This window comes from Maniola jurtina, chromosome 12, assembly GCF_905333055.1.
Source record: "Maniola jurtina chromosome 12, ilManJurt1.1, whole genome shotgun sequence".
NCBI lineage: Eukaryota > Metazoa > Arthropoda > Insecta > Lepidoptera > Nymphalidae > Maniola > Maniola jurtina.
Window position 1 is genome coordinate 165,517 of NC_060040.1, and position 21,842 is coordinate 187,358.

General features: G+C 46.0%; 2 protein-coding genes across 3 annotated transcripts in view; one reads left to right on the top strand and one right to left on the bottom strand.

The window, feature by feature from the left end:
• The first annotated feature begins 659 nt into the window (after positions 1 to 659).
• LOC123870017 overlaps positions 660 to 21,842 on the top strand; it is a 40,025-nt gene continuing 18,842 nt past the window's right edge. For both annotated transcript variants that reach the window (XM_045913170.1, XM_045913171.1), the window contains exons 1-4: positions 660 to 1,172; positions 1,753 to 1,881; positions 2,689 to 2,808; positions 3,192 to 3,318. In XM_045913170.1, coding sequence (XP_045769126.1) covers positions 1,104 to 1,172; positions 1,753 to 1,881; positions 2,689 to 2,808; positions 3,192 to 3,318 — 445 coding nt within the window. In that variant the 5' untranslated portion in view covers positions 660 to 1,103. The remainder of the gene's footprint in view (positions 1,173 to 1,752; positions 1,882 to 2,688; positions 2,809 to 3,191; positions 3,319 to 21,842) is intronic.
• Positions 4,199 to 20,480, bottom strand: LOC123870020 (collagen alpha-2(I) chain-like). Its single transcript, XM_045913176.1, has 8 exons — positions 20,280 to 20,480; positions 16,474 to 16,621; positions 11,711 to 11,807; positions 11,465 to 11,532; positions 6,898 to 6,988; positions 6,066 to 6,126; positions 4,895 to 5,788; positions 4,199 to 4,377 (listed from the first exon to the last, which is right to left on the bottom strand). The coding sequence occupies exons 1-8, from the start codon at positions 20,287 to 20,289 to the stop codon at positions 4,274 to 4,276; spliced, it is 1,473 nt and encodes a 490-aa protein (XP_045769132.1). The 5' UTR covers positions 20,290 to 20,480; the 3' UTR covers positions 4,199 to 4,273.

Below are 21,842 nucleotides of genomic sequence, written 5' to 3' on the forward strand. Positions count from 1 at the left end.
TAGTTTTTGCAGTATCGTTGATAATGACCTTTACTTTATACACGGAGAGAAGTTAGTATCTTTGTTACGAAATCCCATACAAATGACAAATACAAAAAGTCAGAGGGCGTTAACCATTTTGAGTAGCCAACCAATCACATACGAGCCTATGTTTTCCTAACTTGTTTCCGTGGATAGAGTAGTATGAAAAACATAGGTTCGTTTCGAGTTCGTTCGGTTTTGTTAGGACTAAGTCACAGAGAGAACCCTATTATAATATAAACTCTCTCCTAAAGTTGTAGGTAACAATTCAAAGGTAGGTATACTTCAATAATAGAAATAACAAATATTTGACTACAAAGTTTGCGTGAAGTTTCTGAGAATCCCTTATTATAGGGACTTTGTAATAAATTGTTAAGGGTTCCTTGTCAGAATCCCGCCTGCTAATATCCAATATTAAAATTCACTCTAAACAGTTCATTAATCTAAAAAAGATTACTTTGTTTGTATTGATTTTGCAAAGCTCATGTTTGGATTGCTTCACAAAACAGCAGTTAAATTCAGTGCGATCCAGCGTCAAACATGATTGCGAAACTCCGTATTCTCATAAATAAGATTGGATTGTGACTTGTAGATAATAAACCTCCGAAATTCCACCTCCAGTACGGATTTATCCCAGTTCCCACCGACCGGCGCACGCGCCGCGCGCCGCGCGCTGTTGTTACTGCTTCATACCAATATTTACTGCCAACTCGATTAAATAACCCAAATATTTGAGTGGTTACCATAATGTTCGGGATTAAACGATAGCGAAAAAAAAGTGATAGGTGCATTTTGTGTGATGTGTTCAAAAGTAAATAAAAGATGAAGATAAAGAAAACAGGATTAATGCCAATCCAAGCAGAATTATTGATCAATTCAGAGGCAGTGATATCTAGTGGAGACGTATAGTGAAGTATTAGCCGAGCGCGGTTGGAGAAGGAATAATTTATGTTTGTAAAATGTTTTCAGTTTTAGTGGTTGTAGAATACAGTGTGATTATGAGTACATGACGTAGGTGTATTGTCTTGAAGAAGTTAGAGAAGAGAAGCAGAGAAGAATAGTTTTAGAGAAGAAGATTCAGGATGTCTCGACGCGAGACGCGTATCGAGCGCGTCGACTACCCTCCCCCGCCGCCCAGCAAGTGCGCTAAGGTACCTACTAGTTAATAAGCTCTTTGAAACTTTATACGAGGGACCAAAAGCTTAATTTGCTTTAACCTGCTAAACCAGATCAATCTGTATAGTGCATATCAATATGCAACATGCGATATGCACCGCCCGCCCTCCCACTTCTAAACATGCAGGAAAAGTCAGCCTATGAGCATGCAATACGCACACAAACTCTTGAGAGTCCAAAATCAAGATTCTAAGATCAAAGTTTCTCAAAGATCTATTGAAGAAATAAGAATACTTGTCTCAAAACTGCTAGTTGGAATCGTATCAGCCTTGACGATTTGCATACATTTTTAATAGAGTGGGCCAAAGAGAAATAGGAGGTTGTGAAGAATTAATCGGAGAGACTCTTTGGCCCGGTCACGGCAAAGATTTTTATAATATAAATGGCCGACCCGCCTCGGCTTCGCTCGTGTCGAATTTTTGAAAATCCGTGAATTTTCTAAAAATTGTACTTCTTCATTTTTTATACAAATCAAAGACACAACTTGAAAAAATGACGGACTTTCATACAAACTTTCATAAAAAAAGAAATACAGAAGTTTAGAATTCCCTGCAGGTGCTATACTACACGTGGAAGCTGTGCTCGGTGGTGTTCTCGCACTTCGTGATGATCAGCCTCGTGGTGGCCTACTGCATCCTGGGCGCCGTCACCTTCGAGAAGCTGGAGGCGCAGCATGAGAGAGAGGTAGCTGTTTACCGGCCTTAGCTTGCACAACACCATTGCTACAATGTACGATTCAATTATAATAAAAGAAGGAAGTATGTAATACTAGCCGATGCCCGCGACTTCGCCCGCGTGAATTTAGGTTTTTGGAAATCCCGTGGGAACTATTTGATTTGCCGGGATAAAAAGTAGCCTATGTGCTAATCCAGGATATTATCTATCTCCATTCCGAATTTCAGCCATATCCGTCCAGTAGTTTTTGCGTGAAGGAGTAACAAACATACACACACACACACACACACACACACACACACACACACACACATACAAACTTTCGCCTTATAATATTATATAGTGTGACTATAAGCAACTAAATATTACTCACTTTAATCGTGAAATAAAACGTCGTGAGGACACCTCCATACCTGAGAGTTCCCCATAATGTTGTTAAAGGTGTTTTAAGTCTGCCAATCCGCACTTGGTCGGCGTAATAGACTAAGAGCAAACCCTCCACATTCTGAGAGGAGACCCGTCTCAGTACTCAGTAGTGAGCCGGCGACGAGTTGCTCGATGATGGAATAGTTGCTACAGCTTGCATATCAGTTAACTACGCTAGTTCAACAAACTTGACCTAATGTTGGTAACGGAATGTTAGATGGATGATCCGAATTTGGTTTTTTTTGGCTTTGGATTTTGGGCTGCTAACGTTCGTGGGGCAGCGGTAATCACTTAACATTAGGTATCCCGGCTGTTCGCTTGCCCACTATTTTCATTCAAAAAAAGAAAATGACGCAGGGGGAGAGAAAGTGAATGTGCAGTTTGTTGCAGGTGAAGATGAACATATCTCAGATCCGCGGCAACACCACACACAGCATCTGGACCATGACGAATAAGGTGCCTTATCTCAATCAGACCAACTGGACTGCTGAAGTCGTCGATATGCTGAAGGTGAACACATATCAATTTATAATAAACTAGTACTAAATATGCGTCGTGACAGCCTAGTGGTTTAGACGATCGACCCCTGTTCGGGAGGTCGGGGTTTGATGCCGTGTACGCACCTCTAACTTTTTGGAGTTATGTGCGTGCGAAGCAATTAAATATAACTTGCTTTAACGTCGAAGGAAAACATCGTGAGGAAACCTGCACGCCTGTATCCATAATATTCTCGGCGGTGTGTGAAGCCTGCCAATCCGCACTGGGCCAGCGTGCTGGACAAAGCTATTCTCACTCTATGGCCCGTCCTCAGTAGTGAGCCAGAGATGGGTTGGTTGGGATGAAGTTGATGTTTAATTTCATTATTTTTATGAAACTGATAAACGCTTTTGCAGGATTTTGAGAATGCGATCCTGCTGGAGATGAAGGTCAGGGGCTGGGACGGAAACGAGAGCACCGAGCACATCCAGTGGACCTTCTTCGGCGCTCTGTTCTACTCCATCATCGTCATCACCACGATCGGTAAGTGGCATTTAAGGCTGCATGGTCACTTGCCATCAGGTCTGCCAAAGCCAGGCGCTAGTCCACAAATTGAAAACAATCACGTATCCAGAACGTACACAGCGGTTAGATATTATGACATTACGAGATTATGGCTTTCAGTAAAAAAGAAAAGAATATTTCATAATTATTGTCTCTTTGTGGATAATACTGAAAAATTATATGACATTGGACAGGAGTTCCAACAAGAATGTTTGGTTTGAGTAATTCGGGCGCATTGCGATTTATCAACGGAAGCGGCGCCGGCGCACGCGACCTGGCTCGTAGCCAAACCGTGGCTCGGTACAAGAGAATTTTTTATATTCACTTCAGTTATTCGGGCCACAGTTTATAATGATCTACAAATTGAGTAGAAATCATAAGTTTTCATTGAAATATCTTTGTTTCTTCGAAATAAAATAAAATTGGAGAAACATTTGCCTGTAAGATTTTAATAGCAACATTTTAACAATGCTGAACTCTGTTGAGCTAATACTATGACCATGTTACAAGTATCGTGTCCTTATCAAATATCATGAAAATATTTCAGTAAAACGTGGTATAATCGTGGTATGAATCTACGCTATTAGGTATAACGCAAAATTTAAAAACCCCCCGACACAAAAACCTCTATAAGAAAACTAGAAAAGAGCTGATAGCTTTCAAACGGCTGAACCGATTTTCTTCGATTATAGCGAAGAACACTCTCGATCAAGCCACCATTCAAACAAAAAAAAAACTAAATTAAAAGCGGTTTATTCGTTTAGGAGCTACGATTGCCACAGACAGATACACAGATACACACGACAAACTTATAACACCCCTCTCTTTGGGTCGGGGGTTAATAAACTGAAAAACAATACCATTTTCAGATTTTAATTAACATAATAATACAATATTACAATGGTAAGGTAAACTTAGACTAACTTGAACCTAATTACATTTGAGAAGAAGAAGAACAAACACATTGAGTTCTATTCTTCGTAGTAGATAGCTTTCCATTCGACGTTTTGGTTTGATTGTGTTTGCGACGCATGCAGCCTGTAATCAGTAGGTGTGATGATTATGTAAATTAAGTATAATATCATACATTATCTGCTGAAGAGATGGTAATACTGTCTAGAAGTTCCCAATATAATAAATTAGTATGGGGTAGTGAAAATAAGCTATATTATACCAACTACCATACTATCTACTGGTAACACTGGTAACATTGTTTTAAAAAAGTTTATCAATTTTTCAAAAATCTGTACTAAATACATGAGATCCTTCATCTCGTGATACAAATATATTCAAACTTACATAGTAGGTATATTACAAGCAATAGATAATACATTAGCATTGTTATATACATCTAATAACACATTTATTTACACATTCACACACAGGTGGTCTAGGCATCAAAGCAGTTTATATCGTGAGCGCGGATCTCTCGATCTACCAAAACATTTACTTAAACAAACATACAGTAACACTCCGACGTGTAAACAGAAGCACACTGACACTGATTACTTTAATAAATTAGTTTATTAGTCATCACAGCACTAAACTTATTTACCGAAGCTTCTTGGGCCGATTCTCCCGGTCGGGCCTCCGGGACCCACGAGGATCGGTCTGCCCGGCCCGATGATACCGGTCGGTCCCCCCGGACCTACTAAAACTCCACCACCCCGCGATTGACGGTTGAAGTCCGGACCTATTCTACCCGTAGGACCTCCTGGACCGACAAGCCTCGGCCCGATTACACCTGTAGGTCCACCCGGACCGGCTAGTACGGGTCGGTTAAATCCAGATCCGCCAAAAGCAGAGCTAAACAAATAAGGTAGGTTAAAAGCCGGACCGATTATTCCCGTTGGACCACCAGGACCAACCAGAACTCCTCGTTGCGCTGATTCACTTTGTCGTACATCGTTATGAGATCCGAGTGGTCTGACAAGTAGATTATCATCACGGTCGTAGTTTGCTGGCCCGATAATGCCCGTAGGACCGCCTGGACCTACAAGAACAGGTCTATCATTATTAGCGGGGCCAAAGACTCCAGTGGGACCTCCAGGACCTACTAAAATAGGTCTATCATTATTAGGACCTCTTATGCCAGTTGGACCACCGGGGCCCACAAGAACAGGTCTATCATTATTAGGCCCAATAACTCCAGTGGGACCTCCAGGACCTACAAGAACAGGTCTTTCAGGGAATACCACTCCAGGTCTATCAGGTCCTATTACTCCAGTAGGACCATCGGGTCCAACTAGTACTGGTTTTTTCTGGGGTCCGATTATTCCGGTCGGACCTCCGGGTCCAACGAGTATACCAGATTGACCTTGGGAATCATATCCGTGACCTGACTCGAAATCAACATTGTTTTCATAGTTCGGAGGGGGAAACGGGCCTGCTTTGTTGGATTGTCCCGGAAATAGCATGGGACGCTCGCCATCCACTTCGTTGAAGTATTCTGGAAACAAAACAAAATAGATGTTGCAATTTCCCGTCTCACAACAATATGGTTGTCTCATGCCTGGTAGAGGAGATCACTTTAGTGATATGGCCACTTTTTGGATAGACTTTCTATGCATGTCCTGTGTGTGTTTTCTTTTATACAAATAGAAATATATTTTTAGATTTACGCTTGCCTATACACTAATGCAAGAGAGAAGATTAATGCAAGACCATCGTCAGGTACATTAGATACTAGGTAGACGTGTAAACATCACGAACGTGAAATATTTTACCTGACTGTCCATTTTGTTTGCCTTTGTAGCAACAGAGATACTGATTTGCTCCACACGCATTCTGAAAAGGAATTGAGGCCGATATAAAATCAACAACAATAAATTCAGTTCGTAAAGTAATACTTCGATGATAATCCATGAAATCAGGTAACAATAATAAATGTGCAGTTAACACGCGAAATAAAACCTTCAGAAAACCAACTTCGAATAGCTTCAAATTAAAAATTTAAAAACCCCCGACACAAAAACCTCTAATAATCTTCAAACGGCTGAATAGATTTTCTTGAATTATAGCTAAGACCACTCTCGATCAAGCCACCTTACAAACAAAAAAAAAACTAAATTCGTTTAGGCGCTGCGGTGCCAGACAGATACACAGATACACACGTCAAACTTTAAACCCCCCTCTTTTTGGGTCGGGGGTTAAAAATGAGACGAATATAGAGTATTTATCGAGTAGGATAACTTTAGGGCTTATCTCTTATTATACTACAGCATAGACTTCAAGTTTTCAACAAATGATACGTGTGTTTAGGTAAATAGTGTATGAAATAATAGGAAATAGTGTATTATATATTTTGTCTCATTCTCTTACAGACTAAATCCTATAGAAGTATGTGTTTGTCTCTTTTTAATATCTCTTTTTCGTTTCATCGAGTTTTAAATCACAATGATAGGTAGTACTGAAGCAGTTTTTATTTCAACAAACAAAATCTAGTTTGTACTACAAAATAGTATTCTACGAATATAATAGACATAGTTACAGCGAAGAAGTCACTTCAATTGAATTTCGAGGAATACCAATTTAGCTCTAAGTTAATATGAAACTCACCTTATAGTCGGTTCGTAGTTCACAATCGGGAGTAGAGACACACTTGCAGTACTGAAGCGCGTCTAACGTACCGTCCTGATATTTCTCGTTTCTGGAAATGAAAACAGTACTCAATTAATTAATTATTTATTATTATCAATTAGCCTGTTTGCATTCACTGCAGGACATATACCTTTCTAAGAGCGCGCCACCACACACGATCCTCCGCCTTCCTCAACCAGCCACTTCCCGCTTAATGATTTATTAATTTTGTTAAAAAATATGAGCAGCGGATATGCTAAATGCTAATGTAAGATCGCTAAAGAGATAGGATCGACTACCTCTATATTCAAGTGTTGAAGTGCTTGTAGGAAACGCTATCGTGTCAGTTCGTATACAGAACTAGACTACGAGGCCAATTCAGTTGCAGTGGGGAGTGCGACAGGGAGACATAATCTCCCCGAAGCTCTTTATGGCCGCATAGGACGACGTTTTGAATCTGCTGGATGGAACGGATTTCGGGATAGCGCCGGGGGAGGGGGCGGTTGTAGAAGCCCTCCGTGTCTGTCGGCTGCTGGAAGATGTCGTCTGATCGTCACTCACTTGTATCCGCCATCGTCGTACGCGGGTCGGCCGTTGATCCGGATGTCTCTGTCGTCGCTCCTGCCCGGCTCCACACGCACGGGGTAGCGGCCCGCGCCGGGGGGGGCGGTTGTAGAAGCCCTCCGTGTCTGTCGGCTGCTGGAAGATGTCGTCTGATCGTCACTCACTTGTATCCGCCATCGTCGTACGCGGGTCGGCCGTTGATCCGGATGTCTCTGTCGTCGCTCCTGCCCGGCTCCACACGCACGGGGTAGCGGCCCGCGCCGGGGGGGCGGTTGTAGAAGCCCTCCGTGTCTGTCGGCTGCTGGAAGATGTCGTCTGATCGTCACTCACTTGTATCCGCCATCGTCGTACGCGGGTCGGCCGTTGATCCGGATGTCTCTGTCGTCGCTCCTGCCCGGCTCCACACGCACGGGGTAGCGGCCCGCGCCGGGGGGGCGGTTGTAGAAGCCCTCCGTGTCTGTCGGCTGCTGGAAGATGTCGTCTGATCGTCACTCACTTGTATCCGCCATCGTCGTACGCGGGTCGGCCGTTGATCCGGATGTCTCTGTCGTCGCTCCTGCCCGGCTCCACACGCACGGGGTAGCGGCCCGCGCCGGGGGGGCGGTTGTAGAAGCCCTCCGTGTCTGTCGGCTGCTGGAAGATGTCGTCTGATCGTCACTCACTTGTATCCGCCATCGTCGTACGCGGGTCGGCCGTTGATCCGGATGTCTCTGTCGTCGCTCCTGCCCGGCTCCACACGCACGGGGTAGCGGCCCGCGCCGGGGGGGCGGTTGTAGAAGCCCTCCGTGTCTGTCGGCTGCTGGAAGATGTCGTCTGATCGTCACTCACTTGTATCCGCCATCGTCGTACGCGGGTCGGCCGTTGATCCGGATGTCTCTGTCGTCGCTCCTGCCCGGCTCCACACGCACGGGGTAGCGGCCCGCGCCGGGGGGGCGGTTGTAGAAGCCCTCCGTGTCTGTCGGCTGCTGGAAGATGTCGTCTGATCGTCACTCACTTGTATCCGCCATCGTCGTACGCGGGTCGGCCGTTGATCCGGATGTCTCTGTCGTCGCTCCTGCCCGGCTCCACACGCACGGGGTAGCGGCCCGCGCCGGGGGGGCGGTTGTAGAAGCCCTCCGTGTCTGTCGGCTGCTGGAAGATGTCGTCTGATCGTCACTCACTTGTATCCGCCATCGTCGTACGCGGGTCGGCCGTTGATCCGGATGTCTCTGTCGTCGCTCCTGCCCGGCTCCACACGCACGGGGTAGCGGCCCGCGCCGGGGGGGCGGTTGTAGAAGCCCTCCGTGTCTGTCGGCTGCTGGAAGATGTCGTCTGATCGTCACTCACTTGTATCCGCCATCGTCGTACGCGGGTCGGCCGTTGATCCGGATGTCTCTGTCGTCGCTCCTGCCCGGCTCCACACGCACGGGGTAGCGGCCCGCGCCGGGGGGGCGGTTGTAGAAGCCCTCCGTGTCTGTCGGCTGCTGGAAGATGTCGTCTGATCGTCACTCACTTGTATCCGCCATCGTCGTACGCGGGTCGGCCGTTGATCCGGATGTCTCTGTCGTCGCTCCTGCCCGGCTCCACACGCACGGGGTAGCGGCCCGCGCCGGGGGGGCGGTTGTAGAAGCCCTCCGTGTCTGTCGGCTGCTGGAAGATGTCGTCTGATCGTCACTCACTTGTATCCGCCATCGTCGTGCGCGGGTCGGCCGTTGATCCGGATGTCTCTGTCGTCGCTCCTGCCCGGCTCCACACGCACGGGGTAGCGGCCCGCGCCGGGGGGGCGGTTGTAGAAGCCCTCCGTGTCTGTCGGCTGCTGGAAGATGTCGTCTGATCGTCACTCACTTCTATCCGCCATCGTCGTACGCGGGTCGGCCGTTGATCCGGATGTCTCTGTCGTCGCTCCTGCCCGGCTCCACACGCACGGGGTAGCGGCCCGCGCCGGGGGGGCGGTTGTAGAAGCCCTCCGTGTCTGTCGGCTGCTGGAAGATGTCGTCTGATCGTCACTCACTTGTATCCGCCATCGTCGTACGCGGGTCGGCCGTTGATCCGGATGTCTCTGTCGTCGCTCCTGCCCGGCTCCACACGCACGGGGTAGCGGCCCGCGCCGGGGGGGCGGTTGTAGAAGCCCTCCGTGTCTGTCGGCTGCTGGAAGATGTCGTCTGATCGTCACTCACTTGTATCCGCCATCGTCGTACGCGGGTCGGCCGTTGATCCGGATGTCTCTGTCGTCGCTCCTGCCCGGCTCCACACGCACGGGGTAGCGGCCCGCGCCGGGGGGGCGGTTGTAGAAGCCCTCCGTGTCTGTCGGCTGCTGGAAGATGTCGTCTGATCGTCACTCACTTGTATCCGCCATCGTCGTACGCGGGTCGGCCGTTGATCCGGATGTCTCTGTCGTCGCTCCTGCCCGGCTCCACACGCACGGGGTAGCGGCCCGCGCCGGGGGGGCGGTTGTAGAAGCCCTCCGTGTCTGTCGGCTGCTGGAAGATGTCGTCTGATCGTCACTCACTTGTATCCGCCATCGTCGTACGCGGGTCGGCCGTTGATCCGGATGTCTCTGTCGTCGCTCCTGCCCGGCTCCACACGCACGGGGTAGCGGCCCGCGCCGGGGGGGCGGTTGTAGAAGCCCTCCGTGTCTGTCGGCTGCTGGAAGATGTCGTCTGATCGTCACTTACTTGTATCCGTCATCGTCGTACGCGGGTCGGCCGTTGATCCGGATGTCTCTGTCGTCGCTCCTGCCCGGCTCCACACGCACGGGGTAGCGGCCTGCGCCGGGGGGGCGGTTGTAGAAGCCCTCCGTGTCTGTCGGCTGCTGGAAGATGTCGTCTGATCGTCACTCACTTGTATCCGCCATCGTCGTACGCGGGTCGGCCGTTGATCCGGATGTCTCTGTCGTCGCTCCTGCCCGGCTCCACACGCACGGGGTAGCGGCCCGCGCCGGGGGGGCGGTTGTAGAAGCCCTCCGTGTCTGTCGGCTGCTGGAAGATGTCGTCTGATCGTCACTTACTTGTATCCGTCATCGTCGTACGCGGGTCGGCCGTTGATCCGGATGTCTCTGTCGTCGCTCCTGCCCGGCTCCACACGCACGGGGTAGCGGCCCGCGCCGGGGGGGCGGTTGTAGAAGCCCTCCGTGTCTGTCGGCTGCTGGAAGATGTCGTCTGATCGTCACTCACTTGTATCCGCCATCGTCGTACGCGGGTCGGCCGTTGATCCGGATGTCTCTGTCGTCGCTCCTGCCCGGCTCCACACGCACGGGGTAGCGGCCCGCGCCGGGGGGGCGGTTGTAGAAGCCCTCCGTGTCTGTCGGCTGCTGGAAGATGTCGTCTGATCGTCACTTACTTGTATCCGTCATCGTCGTACGCGGGTCGGCCGTTGATCCGGATGTCTCTGTCGTCGCTCCTGCCCGGCTCCACACGCACGGGGTAGCGGCCTGCGCCGGGGGGGCGGTTGTAGAAGCCCTCCGTGTCTGTCGGCTGCTGGAAGATGTCGTCTGATCGTCACTCACTTGTATCCGCCATCGTCGTACGCGGGTCGGCCGTTGATCCGGATGTCTCTGTCGTCGCTCCTGCCCGGCTCCACACGCACGGGGTAGCGGCCCGCGCCGGGGGGGCGGTTGTAGAAGCCCTCCGTGTCTGTCGGCTGCTGGAAGATGTCGTCTGATCGTCACTTACTTGTATCCGTCATCGTCGTACGCGGGTCGGCCGTTGATCCGGATGTCTCTGTCGTCGCTCCTGCCCGGCTCCACACGCACGGGGTAGCGGCCCGCGCCGGGGGGGCGGTTGTAGAAGCCCTCCGTGTCTGTCGGCTGCTGGAAGATGTCGTCTGATCGTCACTCACTTGTATCCGCCATCGTCGTACGCGGGTCGGCCGTTGATCCGGATGTCTCTGTCGTCGCTCCTGCCCGGCTCCACACGCACGGGGTAGCGGCCCGCGCCGGGGGGGCGGTTGTAGAAGCCCTCCGTGTCTGTCGGCTGCTGGAAGATGTCGTCTGATCGTCACTCACTTGTATCCGCCATCGTCGTACGCGGGTCGGCCGTTGATCCGGATGTCTCTGTCGTCGCTCCTGCCCGGCTCCACACGCACGGGGTAGCGGCCCGCGCCGGGGGGGCGGTTGTAGAAGCCCTCCGTGTCTGTCGGCTGCTGGAAGATGTCGTCTGATCGTCACTCCCTTGTATCCGCCATCGTCGTACGCGGGTCGGCCGTTGATCCGGATGTCTCTGTCGTCGCTCCTGCCCGGCTCCACACGCACGGGGTAGCGGCCCGCGCCGGGGGGGCGGTTGTAGAAGCCCTCCGTGTCTGTCGGCTGCTGGAAGATGTCGTCTGATTGGATGTTCTGTCGGTTGTTTCTGAGAAAAAACCAAGATTTTTCACTAAATGGGATGACCAGGTAATGTGTGCCGTATTGCAGATGACTTGGCTGCATAACCTTCTTTGTGAACATCCCAGAATCATCAACGTGGTAGGCCGAGGCAACGATGGCGTGACGAATTAGGTAAATTTAAAGACACGTAGCCCGAAGAGGCATAGAATAAGGAGTAGTGGAAAAATTGGAGAGGCTTTTGGATAAACTTTTGGTGTCTGTAGACCCAGCGAAGAGTCGGTTGGCAGTTTCATTGCGGTCATGGTAACTGCAATACAAATGCAGTTTGGCTGTCACCTTGAAATCCAAACGCAGAGTTCGCATACACCTGCCAGCTATGGCCGGTACAGTAGACTAGCATTGATTCAGGGAATTCCGATTTCCGAAACAGTTCCAGTCGATCGGACTTGCGCAAGCCGCACTGCACCGCCGCCTAGATATCACTACAGTATTACGTGTCTATATTGGCCTAGAAAATATTTTGATTAAAGAAACTGTGAGTTACGACTGTATCGCCCTAAATCCCTGCTATATTTTGTAGTAGGTAGCTTGTGCCCGCGACTTCACCCACGAGTCATACAAGTTCCACCGCACGTCGAATGAGGAGTTCTAAAAAATGGGTAGTTTCGCCCTGCCACACGCCACAAATACTCTTGTTCTACATTCCATTACATTATCACTTAGCCCTTGCTGTGATTTCATTTGGTGGTAAGTGATTATGCAGTTTAAGGTGAAAGCGGGCTAACTTGGAAGCTGTTTGGCAGTTACCTCTTACGGTTTTGACATGGCATCACACCGGAACGCTAAGTCACTTGGTGGCGCGGTTTTGTCGGTGCTGGTAACTAACCACGGCCGTAGCCTCTCACCAGATAAGACCACAGACAATTTAGATATTACAAATTACCAAATTGCAACAATTTTGTATTCTCGATAAATTCAGTAAGCGAATGAATTTCGCTAACTGAATGGCGAATGTATTGGAGCTACTGGAGTTATAGAAGCTGCAATAATAATAGAACGCGGAAATGCAATTATCGATTGAGCTAATAAATTAGCAATCGATTACAAAGAGTAAAGCGGTTAGCAATCGGTCCGTGGAGTGTAGACGACCGGTGAAGCAGTGTACAACGTGTTATGTAAACATTATACTTTTACAGCACGTGTTTATAATGCTATTTACACTAGCTTATGGCCGCGCTCTCACAAAAATCAAAAAAATTATGATTTCAACCGCTAAATTTACCATTTTAGGAAAAACTTTCACATTATTGAATACATGTTTTGATTGATTTATTTTAAACATAATATATTCAATTATGTGGAAGTCTTTCCTATGATGGTTAATTTGGAGCTCGAAAACTTGCATCTTTTGGTTAAAATGTAAGCGCGCCCTTAATTGCGCTCGCGCACTGTTGTGACCTGCTCAAGGATATGAGAATCATATTAGGATAGGATTCAGTGGTTTGGGGTGTCTCCATGTGATCAAATCTAAAATGAGGAGGAGTTTCAGTGTGACGACATACGGGGTGCGAAGCTGAAGAGGAATGGGCAGCGCAAATAGTTCGAAAAACCGATAAACTCGGGGTTCCATGGTGCTAGAATGGCGAACTTGCTCCGGAAGGCGCAGGGGAGCCGCTGGATGGCGGCAGCGCAATACCGGGGCGTGTGGAAATCCCTATAAGAGACCTATTTCTAGCAGTGGACGTCTATTGGTTGATATTATATTCGTTTACTAGCTGATGCCCGCAGCTTCGCCCGCGTGGATTTGTCAGATCCCCTGCAGCATCAGGATTGAGGAGTTGGACTCCAAATTTTTTATGAAACAATGTCGCGAAGTTCCTCTATCGATTAAAAAAGAAATGACGCAAATCGGTTCAGAAATCTCGGAGATTTCGGTGTACATAGGTAGAAAAACACAACTCCCTTTTTGAAAGTCGGTTAAAAAAAGTAGCCTATGTTACTCCCTGGCCAATTCTCTACTTGTCTGTGAAAACCCCGTCAAAATCGGTCCAGCCGTTCCGAAGATTAGCCTTTTCAAACAGACAGACAGACAGACAGACAGACAGACAGACAGACAGACAAAAATTTTAAAAACGTGTGATTCAGTGTTGGTATCGTTCAAATAACCATATGACCTTAATATGAGGTAGTTATTTCGAAATTACAGACAGACACTCCAATTTTATTTATTAGTATAGATATAGAAGATTGTAATAATTTTAGCATTTACCTGGGATCTTGCAATAGGTCTGCAATCTAGACCTAAAATATAATTGTTACGGCGGGTGAGACTACCTTGAGAACAAAGCATAATCAGCGGATGCTGCAAGAGGCTCATTGCTGCTCGTTATTGGAGCCCATCGCCGAGATGTGGCCGAAGAGCTGCGGTGGGATAATTGCAGTATCTATTGTAACAATGAGACAATAAGTACCATGCGATACTCCCGCACTCGGTCAAGGCGCCGAAATCTGCCCGCCCGGAACGTTGCGTGAGACGACGACTGTAAGGTTCGATGCATACCTGCTGAGTGGAGCGGGGTGGAGTGGAGGCACATGGTCTTTTTTGACAACTTGAACTCAGCTTTGTTCCTATAATACATGTATAAAAGAAAAAACTGACTAACTAAACTGATTAATAAAATAAATTAAAATAAAATAAAACTGATTGCCTGATCTATTAACGCACAGCTCAAACTACTGAACGGATAGGGCTTTTTGGAATGCAGATTGCAGATATTATTGTGACGTAGACATCCAATAAGAAAGGATTTTTGAAAATTTAAAAGGGTAAATATAATAGGGGTTTGAAATTGTGTAGTTCACGCGGACGAAGTCGCGGGTATAACCTGGTTTTGTGAATAAAGTAATACAATATATCAAATACTAGTCGATGCCCACGACTTCGCCCGCGTGGATTTAGGTTCTTCGAAATCCTTTGGGAACTCTTTGATTTTTCGGGATAAAAAGTTGCCTATGTGCTAATCCAGGATATTATCTATCTCCATTCCAAATTTCAACCAAATCCGTCTAGTAGTTATTGCGTGAAGGAGTGACAAACATACACACACACCCACACACAAACTTTCGCCTTTATAATATTAGTGTGATGTGAAGTGTAATTGCGGAACTATGAAAGTCTTTCAGCGAGAGATGACGTATTTGCATGAACTATTTTATGTGTCACCTTTAACACTTTTTATTCTGAAAAGAAACTAGTGCTCAGTAATGAACCGGCGATGGATTGGTCGTGAAGCGTGATGATGTTGGTCAGATTTTTTAGGAGCAATTCATTCCGTAGCTTTCTTATCAATAAAGCTTAATTCGAGTTGTAATCAAAAAGACACTGTGCCTTGACTCCGTTTCCTTCTGCAAGTGTGTGTTGCGTCTAATGTGCTAAATTACTAGCTAGCTCGGTTCATTCATGTGTTTAATTGATATAACCTCACAACAATTATAAATATTTAAGCGAACAAAAACCTTAAAGAGGTCAAAACTAGAATATTAAAAATAAATTAATCATGAATATTAATATTTTAAGGAGTACCTACTATACCTACCTATAAATTGGTCACAATTAATTACTAGCTAACCCCAGCCAGGTAACCTCCCAGTGTGCCTGGATGCTGCTGGTCCCTTTTGGATGCGTCCGAGGGGAAGAGCAGTGTTCGGGCCGGTGCGCCCCGGTAACATGGCTAATAATTTCTCTTCGGAGATATTGTTGGCTATGGCTAATGACCTGGCAGGGGGGGAGGTTTCTCCGCGTGTCCCTCTGACTAGCAGAGGGCACAGTGGATGAAGCGGAGGATGGGACGCGGGCGACGTGCGCGTCCCAAGGTCGGGGGACGCACTTCGTTGGTGCGTCCCGTAGGTGCGTCGATGGGGACCGAGTAGGTCCCCGGTGGAGGGTCTGCCTTGGCAGACGTCGCTGGCTGGGTCGCGGTTGTTTGCTTCGGCCGTTCCCGTGACCCAGTCGCCAGGCGACGCGCAGTAGCGCCGCTGGGGTTTAGTGGGTATTCCGGTCGCCTCTCGGCCGGCGAGTCCCACATACCCTCCCTCCGGGGGGGATGCGTAAATGCATTCCCCAGCGTCAACAAAAAAAAAAAAAAAACCCCGACTTCGCTCGAGAGGAATTTTTGAAAAACGGTGATAGGGTCGAAATAATGAAAAAAATCCTGAAACACGTCAGGGGCGCAAACACCAGTTTTCATATTGTACTGACAGACTTTCATCCCCTATACATATAACTCCCGGGATTGAATTGTTCAAAAATTCTTTCATAGTGGATGCTTACACCAAAAATGACTTACATATTACTGTCTTTCAAGTTTCTAGCCCCAGTGCTTTAGGCTGTGCGTCGATAGATTCAGGATCAGTTAGGATTAGGACAAGTTTTTTTATATTATGGAGTTACACGATTAATTATTATGTAGCTAGAAGATGTAGCAGGCTGTCGGCCAGCAAGGAGAAGTGGCGAACGCTCGTGAGGCACAATATAACATCTGCCCTCTGACACGTTTCTTTTTGATGTCCACGACCGCTCTGCCAAGAGTGTTACGAAGAAGAAGAAGCTAGAAGATTTACAGTAGTTATGAAAAAATCTTGATGTCCATAAAATCAAGTTTTTAAGAGGTTTAAGACGATATCTTCCTAACCTTCTGCTGCCGCCCTGGTCTCCGTCCACGAAGGCCACCTTGGCGTCGATCCTCACGCTCGCCGCGCCTTCCGCGTCGTCCGGCCAGCGCCACCGCTCCCCGCTGCTGCACTGCAGCACCAGCAGCAGCAACGCGCATTGAGATGTGCCTGAACAAGGACATAGCTATAACAAACCTAGAGCCGTGGTAGCCTCGCTGGCTGCAGACCAAAAACTTAGCTAATTTACTTGTGTATGCCGTTCTGGAGCTACGCGAGCTTATAAGCTCCCTTCCGCGCCGTCTGATACCCCTTTGCCCGTCCACTCACAACACTAAATTGGCTTTCGCTTAGTTGTTTACTTATATGTGCACGCGACTAATATGTAGTTTATTTATGGTTAGCTTAGCTTGGCTTCGACATAGATTAGCTGTTTGTCTGCAACCGACGTCCGCCTCCGCTTCGGGAGGACGGGGCTCGATCCCGGGCAGCTCTGACTTTTCTGAGTTAGGTTTCATGTGCGTTATGTTATAAGTAATTAAATATCACTTGCTTCGGTGAAGGAGAACATCGCGAGGAAACCTGCACGCCCCAAACTTAACGTTCTCAGTTAAGTGAGTGTAGTTCACAAATGCGCACTTGGCCAGCCAGCGTGGAGGACTGTAGTCAAAACTTTCTCATTCTGAGAGAAGCAAGTTATCGCAATCGATTGCTAGAAAAGCCGTGCCTCATCGACTGACTCGTCAACGCCCATCAGCATAAACCTAAGAAAGCTAAAATTTCAGTTTTGCAGGTGCAAAAGGGGACTTCTATGCAAAATTTTGCAACCTTTGTAATGCAGAGAAGAAAATAAGGCCGGTTTTTTCGAAATTTTCATGGAATTCTACTACTTACCATTCGATTAGGTATACCTATCGTATCGTATATCTATCGTATAGATATACCTACTTACAAATACAGGACTTGGGTAAGTAGGTACCATGGAATTCTTTCTCGTAGTAGAAATAGTAGGTGTGAAGCGACAAAACCTGTGATAATAATAATATGATTCCCTACAGTTGTGCAACGCATGACATCAGAGCATTGTCTCAGTAATAACAAACATTATCCAGTAATTAGTTGTACCTAGTTGTTATACTTGTGACTTCAAGACATGCACCACCATCGCATTGTATTGTGGATGACTAATGCTTCCGTTACTTTTCCAGATTTACTATTCAAGAAATATCTAAGTTACTTGCTTTATTTCTATTATTTCTTCTGTTTCAATGAGAGCATTGAAATTGCTGAAAGGTAAATTTGTGAAATAGGCCGTGATGGCCTAGTGGTTAGGACGTCCGCCACCTAATCGGAGGTCGGGGGTTTGACCCCGGGCACGCACCTCTAACTTTAGGGGTTATGTGCGTTTTAAGTAAGTAATTAAATATTAGTCGCTTTAACGGAAGAAAACATCGTGAGGAAACCTGCATGCCTAAGAGTTCTCCAAATGTTCTCATAGGTGTCTGAAGTCTGCCAATCCGCATTTGGCTAGCGTGGTAAATTGGCCAAATCGCTTCTCACTCTGAGAGAAGTCCCGTGCTCTGTAGTGAGCCGGCCGAAGGAGTAGTAGAACTTATGGCGCCACTTCTGCAAGTGTAACTATTCACGACGGACGTGACGACACGGGGCATGACGCGGGAGAGACGCCCCAATTGCCATGTCGCCTGTCGCGTACATAGGTTACTTTAAAACTAAAGTAAATGTCGATGAATCAAGAGAAATTACACAAAATATTTGGTAGGCCACGGACGTCCACACACGAGTACATGTAGTTGCATAGCAAAGGGCCATTATGCCAGTGTTTACGATGTTGAGTACTGGTACACCTAGTCGAAGGCCAAAGTGTTTCAAAATGTCTCACGCGAAGAAATGGCGCCCTTGTGACATACTATAATGTGCTGATAACTGGTAATTAACATTCTGCTTTTATTTTTTAATGAAATAGGTACCAAGGTTTGGGACCAGTAGATTGTTCTTCAATGGCTTCAATAAAAAGAGTTACTTATAACTACAAGGTTAGTCGAAAACAGGGATCTATCTCGATGGGGGATCTATGTACTCATTGAATTCTGTTGCGCCTACTTCTCATTGATAAGTAATCATTTTTATTATTTTCAGAGCAAATCTTATAAAGTTGTGAAAAAGAATTGGTAAGCAGTGGAAACTGTCGATATTTGTGAAAATTATAAAATAACAGTGATTTTTTAAATTTTCTAACTAAAGTAGTATCAAAAATTATAATTTTTTAATTAAACAATTAGTATTAGTCTAGTTTTTAAATCTATCGGCATTTCGAGCACAATTAATATTAGCGTGTCGGTGATGCGACCTATAAATTTTTACTGACCTCGAAAATCGCCCAACGCGCCTATACTTACAAGTTTTTCCACTTCAAAAATCTGTACCGACACCTTTATCGAGTGATTTGCACTTTTCGAAAGCCATTCTTTAAATTTTTTACTTTTTACTAAGTATTGTAAGCATTTTCATAGTAAAATAAGTAGGTAAGCTTACGCGTTTCATACGAACTTGTGATGTCCAAGTCAGCTCTAGCATCTCTAACGAAATAACAAGGCCTTGTATACGAGTCATTGTAATATGACCATTAGAAGTTTACGCGGAAAATTAAAATAAGCCGTGGGCGGGCGGATTCTCAACAAGTAACTAGGTACAAGTACTAGCTTACTAATAAGTAGGTATTGAGAAGCCTTGATGACGAATATGATTGTCGTTGTCAAAACAAAACCCATCTTTGGTTTTATGGGTCGAGGTTGGATTTTGTTTATAATTTTTTTTTTCAAAAAGAAGGTCAAGGCAGTTTCCTTTAACCATTGAATTGAAAGATGTGTTTTAAGTTGGCTTAAGGAAAAATATTTTATGATCGGAAGTTATCATAAAATAAAATAAATCTCTGAATTCAAAAGCAGGTATTTATAGCGAAATATGTTTACTGTATTTAAGTAATATTTTTTCAAATTTTAATCTTTAAAATGGCTTGTCTTTTTCTATTATTATGAAGACGCTTTTCAAAATGGAAATAACAAAGCACGAGTTTCCTTTCAGAATGAGAAGGGTTTGCCAACACTCAGTCCAACACCGCCGCCGCCGCCGCCGCCGCCGCCGCCGCCGCTGGCCACGCGCTGGAGAGTATTATGAAGGACTCTCAGGCATGCAGCTTCTCTCACGATGCTTTCATTCACGGTTAAAACAGGCGGTGTTTAATTGCTTAAAACGCACATAACTCCGAAAACTTAGGGACTGGTGTCCGGGGTCGAACCCCAGAACCCCCGACTAGCACGCCGACGTCACCAAGCTATAACCGCTTATCTATTTATATTGACCTATTTAATATTCAAGATATTTAGGAAAAAAACTATGTAGCTGCTACTTCAAATAGATCGTTAGTTACGACTATAAAATTAAGTACCTATTATTACTTGAAAAATTGCACATACAAGTGTAAATTAAAAGTTTATAACACCCCCGACAAGTGAATGTTACAGTAACTAGAAAAGAGCTAATAACTTTCAAACGGCTGAACAGATTTTTTTGGATTATAGCTCAGAACACTCTCGCTCAAGCTACCTTTCAAACAAAAAAACGAAATTAAAATCGGTTCATTAGTTTAGGAGCTACGATGCAAAAGACAGATACACAGATAAACACGTCAAACTTATAACACCCCTCTTTTTGGGTCGGGGGTTAAAAATAAACTTTAAAATCGAGGTAAAAGTAAAAAATAATAAATTCGAAGTTATTAATTAATTAAAAAATATAAATTCAAACATACCAAAAACCATTTTATCAAGACACTATTGAACTCATAACAAGTGGATAAGTATAACCTGAGCCAGGTTCAAGCGGCGAGTGCGCACGCGCGCGGATCAGTGATGTAACTGAGTACTGAGTGAGTGTTGCGGCGCGGGCGGTTTCAGCAGCCGCGCCCACTTGAAAGCCTTCGGCCTGCAACTAGTGTTACAAACAGTATTGTCGAGTTGCAACGGTTAGCCAAGCTTTTTCACTTACTTTGACCGCTGCATTGGTGTATTGAACATCCCAACTTTACGTCCCAGGAAATTGTTAGTAGCGATCAGTTTTAAGGCCTATTTCAGGTTTTCTCTTTGCCGTAGATTTTTTTTAGAAATTGCACCCTACCCTTTCAACTAAAAAATCGCGCTTCTGTTTGATGGTAATTTCGATCTTAGGTACTATTTGTTACTGGACAATTATAATTTATTTTACATCAATACAGTTTTGCTTTTTGCAATAATAATAATTATTATGATGATTACATAATATTTTTTTTAAACTTTAACTTTTTCGTTTTTCTATTTAATCCGTACAAGGAAAACTGACATAATATTATAACAGGATTTTTCATAATAAGTTTTCTAACTCAGATTTCTGTTTTTAGAAATTCCACTCGAGCGTAGCTGGGGCGGGTCAACTAGTTAATAATAATAAGCTTGTAAGAATAGTGGTGTAGTGAACGGTACATTTCGGTATCGTGTCGGTGAGGCCTGAAGGCCGCGTTGCATCAACCGAGCTACCTAATTGGACTGGGGAAGCCCTAAGGTCTCGCCGGCGGACTGCAAATGACCCAAATTCTGCGCAGACCAACACGCACACAGGGGCGACCACCCTCACACTAACACGATTACTTCAATACGCTAATTGTTAGGGTTCCGCAGAAAGAAAAGAAAGAAAGGAACCCTTATAGGAGTCACGTGCTCAGTAGTGGGCCGGCGCTGGGTTGAACATGATGATGATTTATTGGGACAGTTAGAATCCCAATAAATAACACAATTATAGCTTCTCCGAGAGCTTTTGCTGCGACCGAGTAGCTAAGTACATGTACGAGAGAAATAAAAAGTCTGGTTAAAACAAAGTTTAAAGTTTAACCAGTTCAGCGCTTAGTAAACACGTATTTAGTAGTTTAACGATTAAACTATATCATGTCATGTCTAATTTGTGTATCGGCATTGAGTTTTGGGTTTTTGTGCGATGGAGGCAATTAATTCCCGATACTGGAAGAAGCCGACCTCGCTGGTATCCGCTTCGTATAATACGACGGAAATCGTATTATTAACGATTTTTATCGAACAAAAAATTATATTATGTACATAGTTTGTAGGTAGAGTAATAGATTAGAGGTTGTCCACGTTTCCATGAGATTAACGAATTTTCCCGTTCACACAAACACTCATTTTACTTAGTCTCACCATAAGGCTATAGGTACCCTTTTCAGCAAATGGTACGGAATTAGAATACCTAATCATTTCCTAAACTTCATACAACAAAACCTTCATACGACTTTCATATAATCTTCCAATTACCATTTCACCCTCGTCTG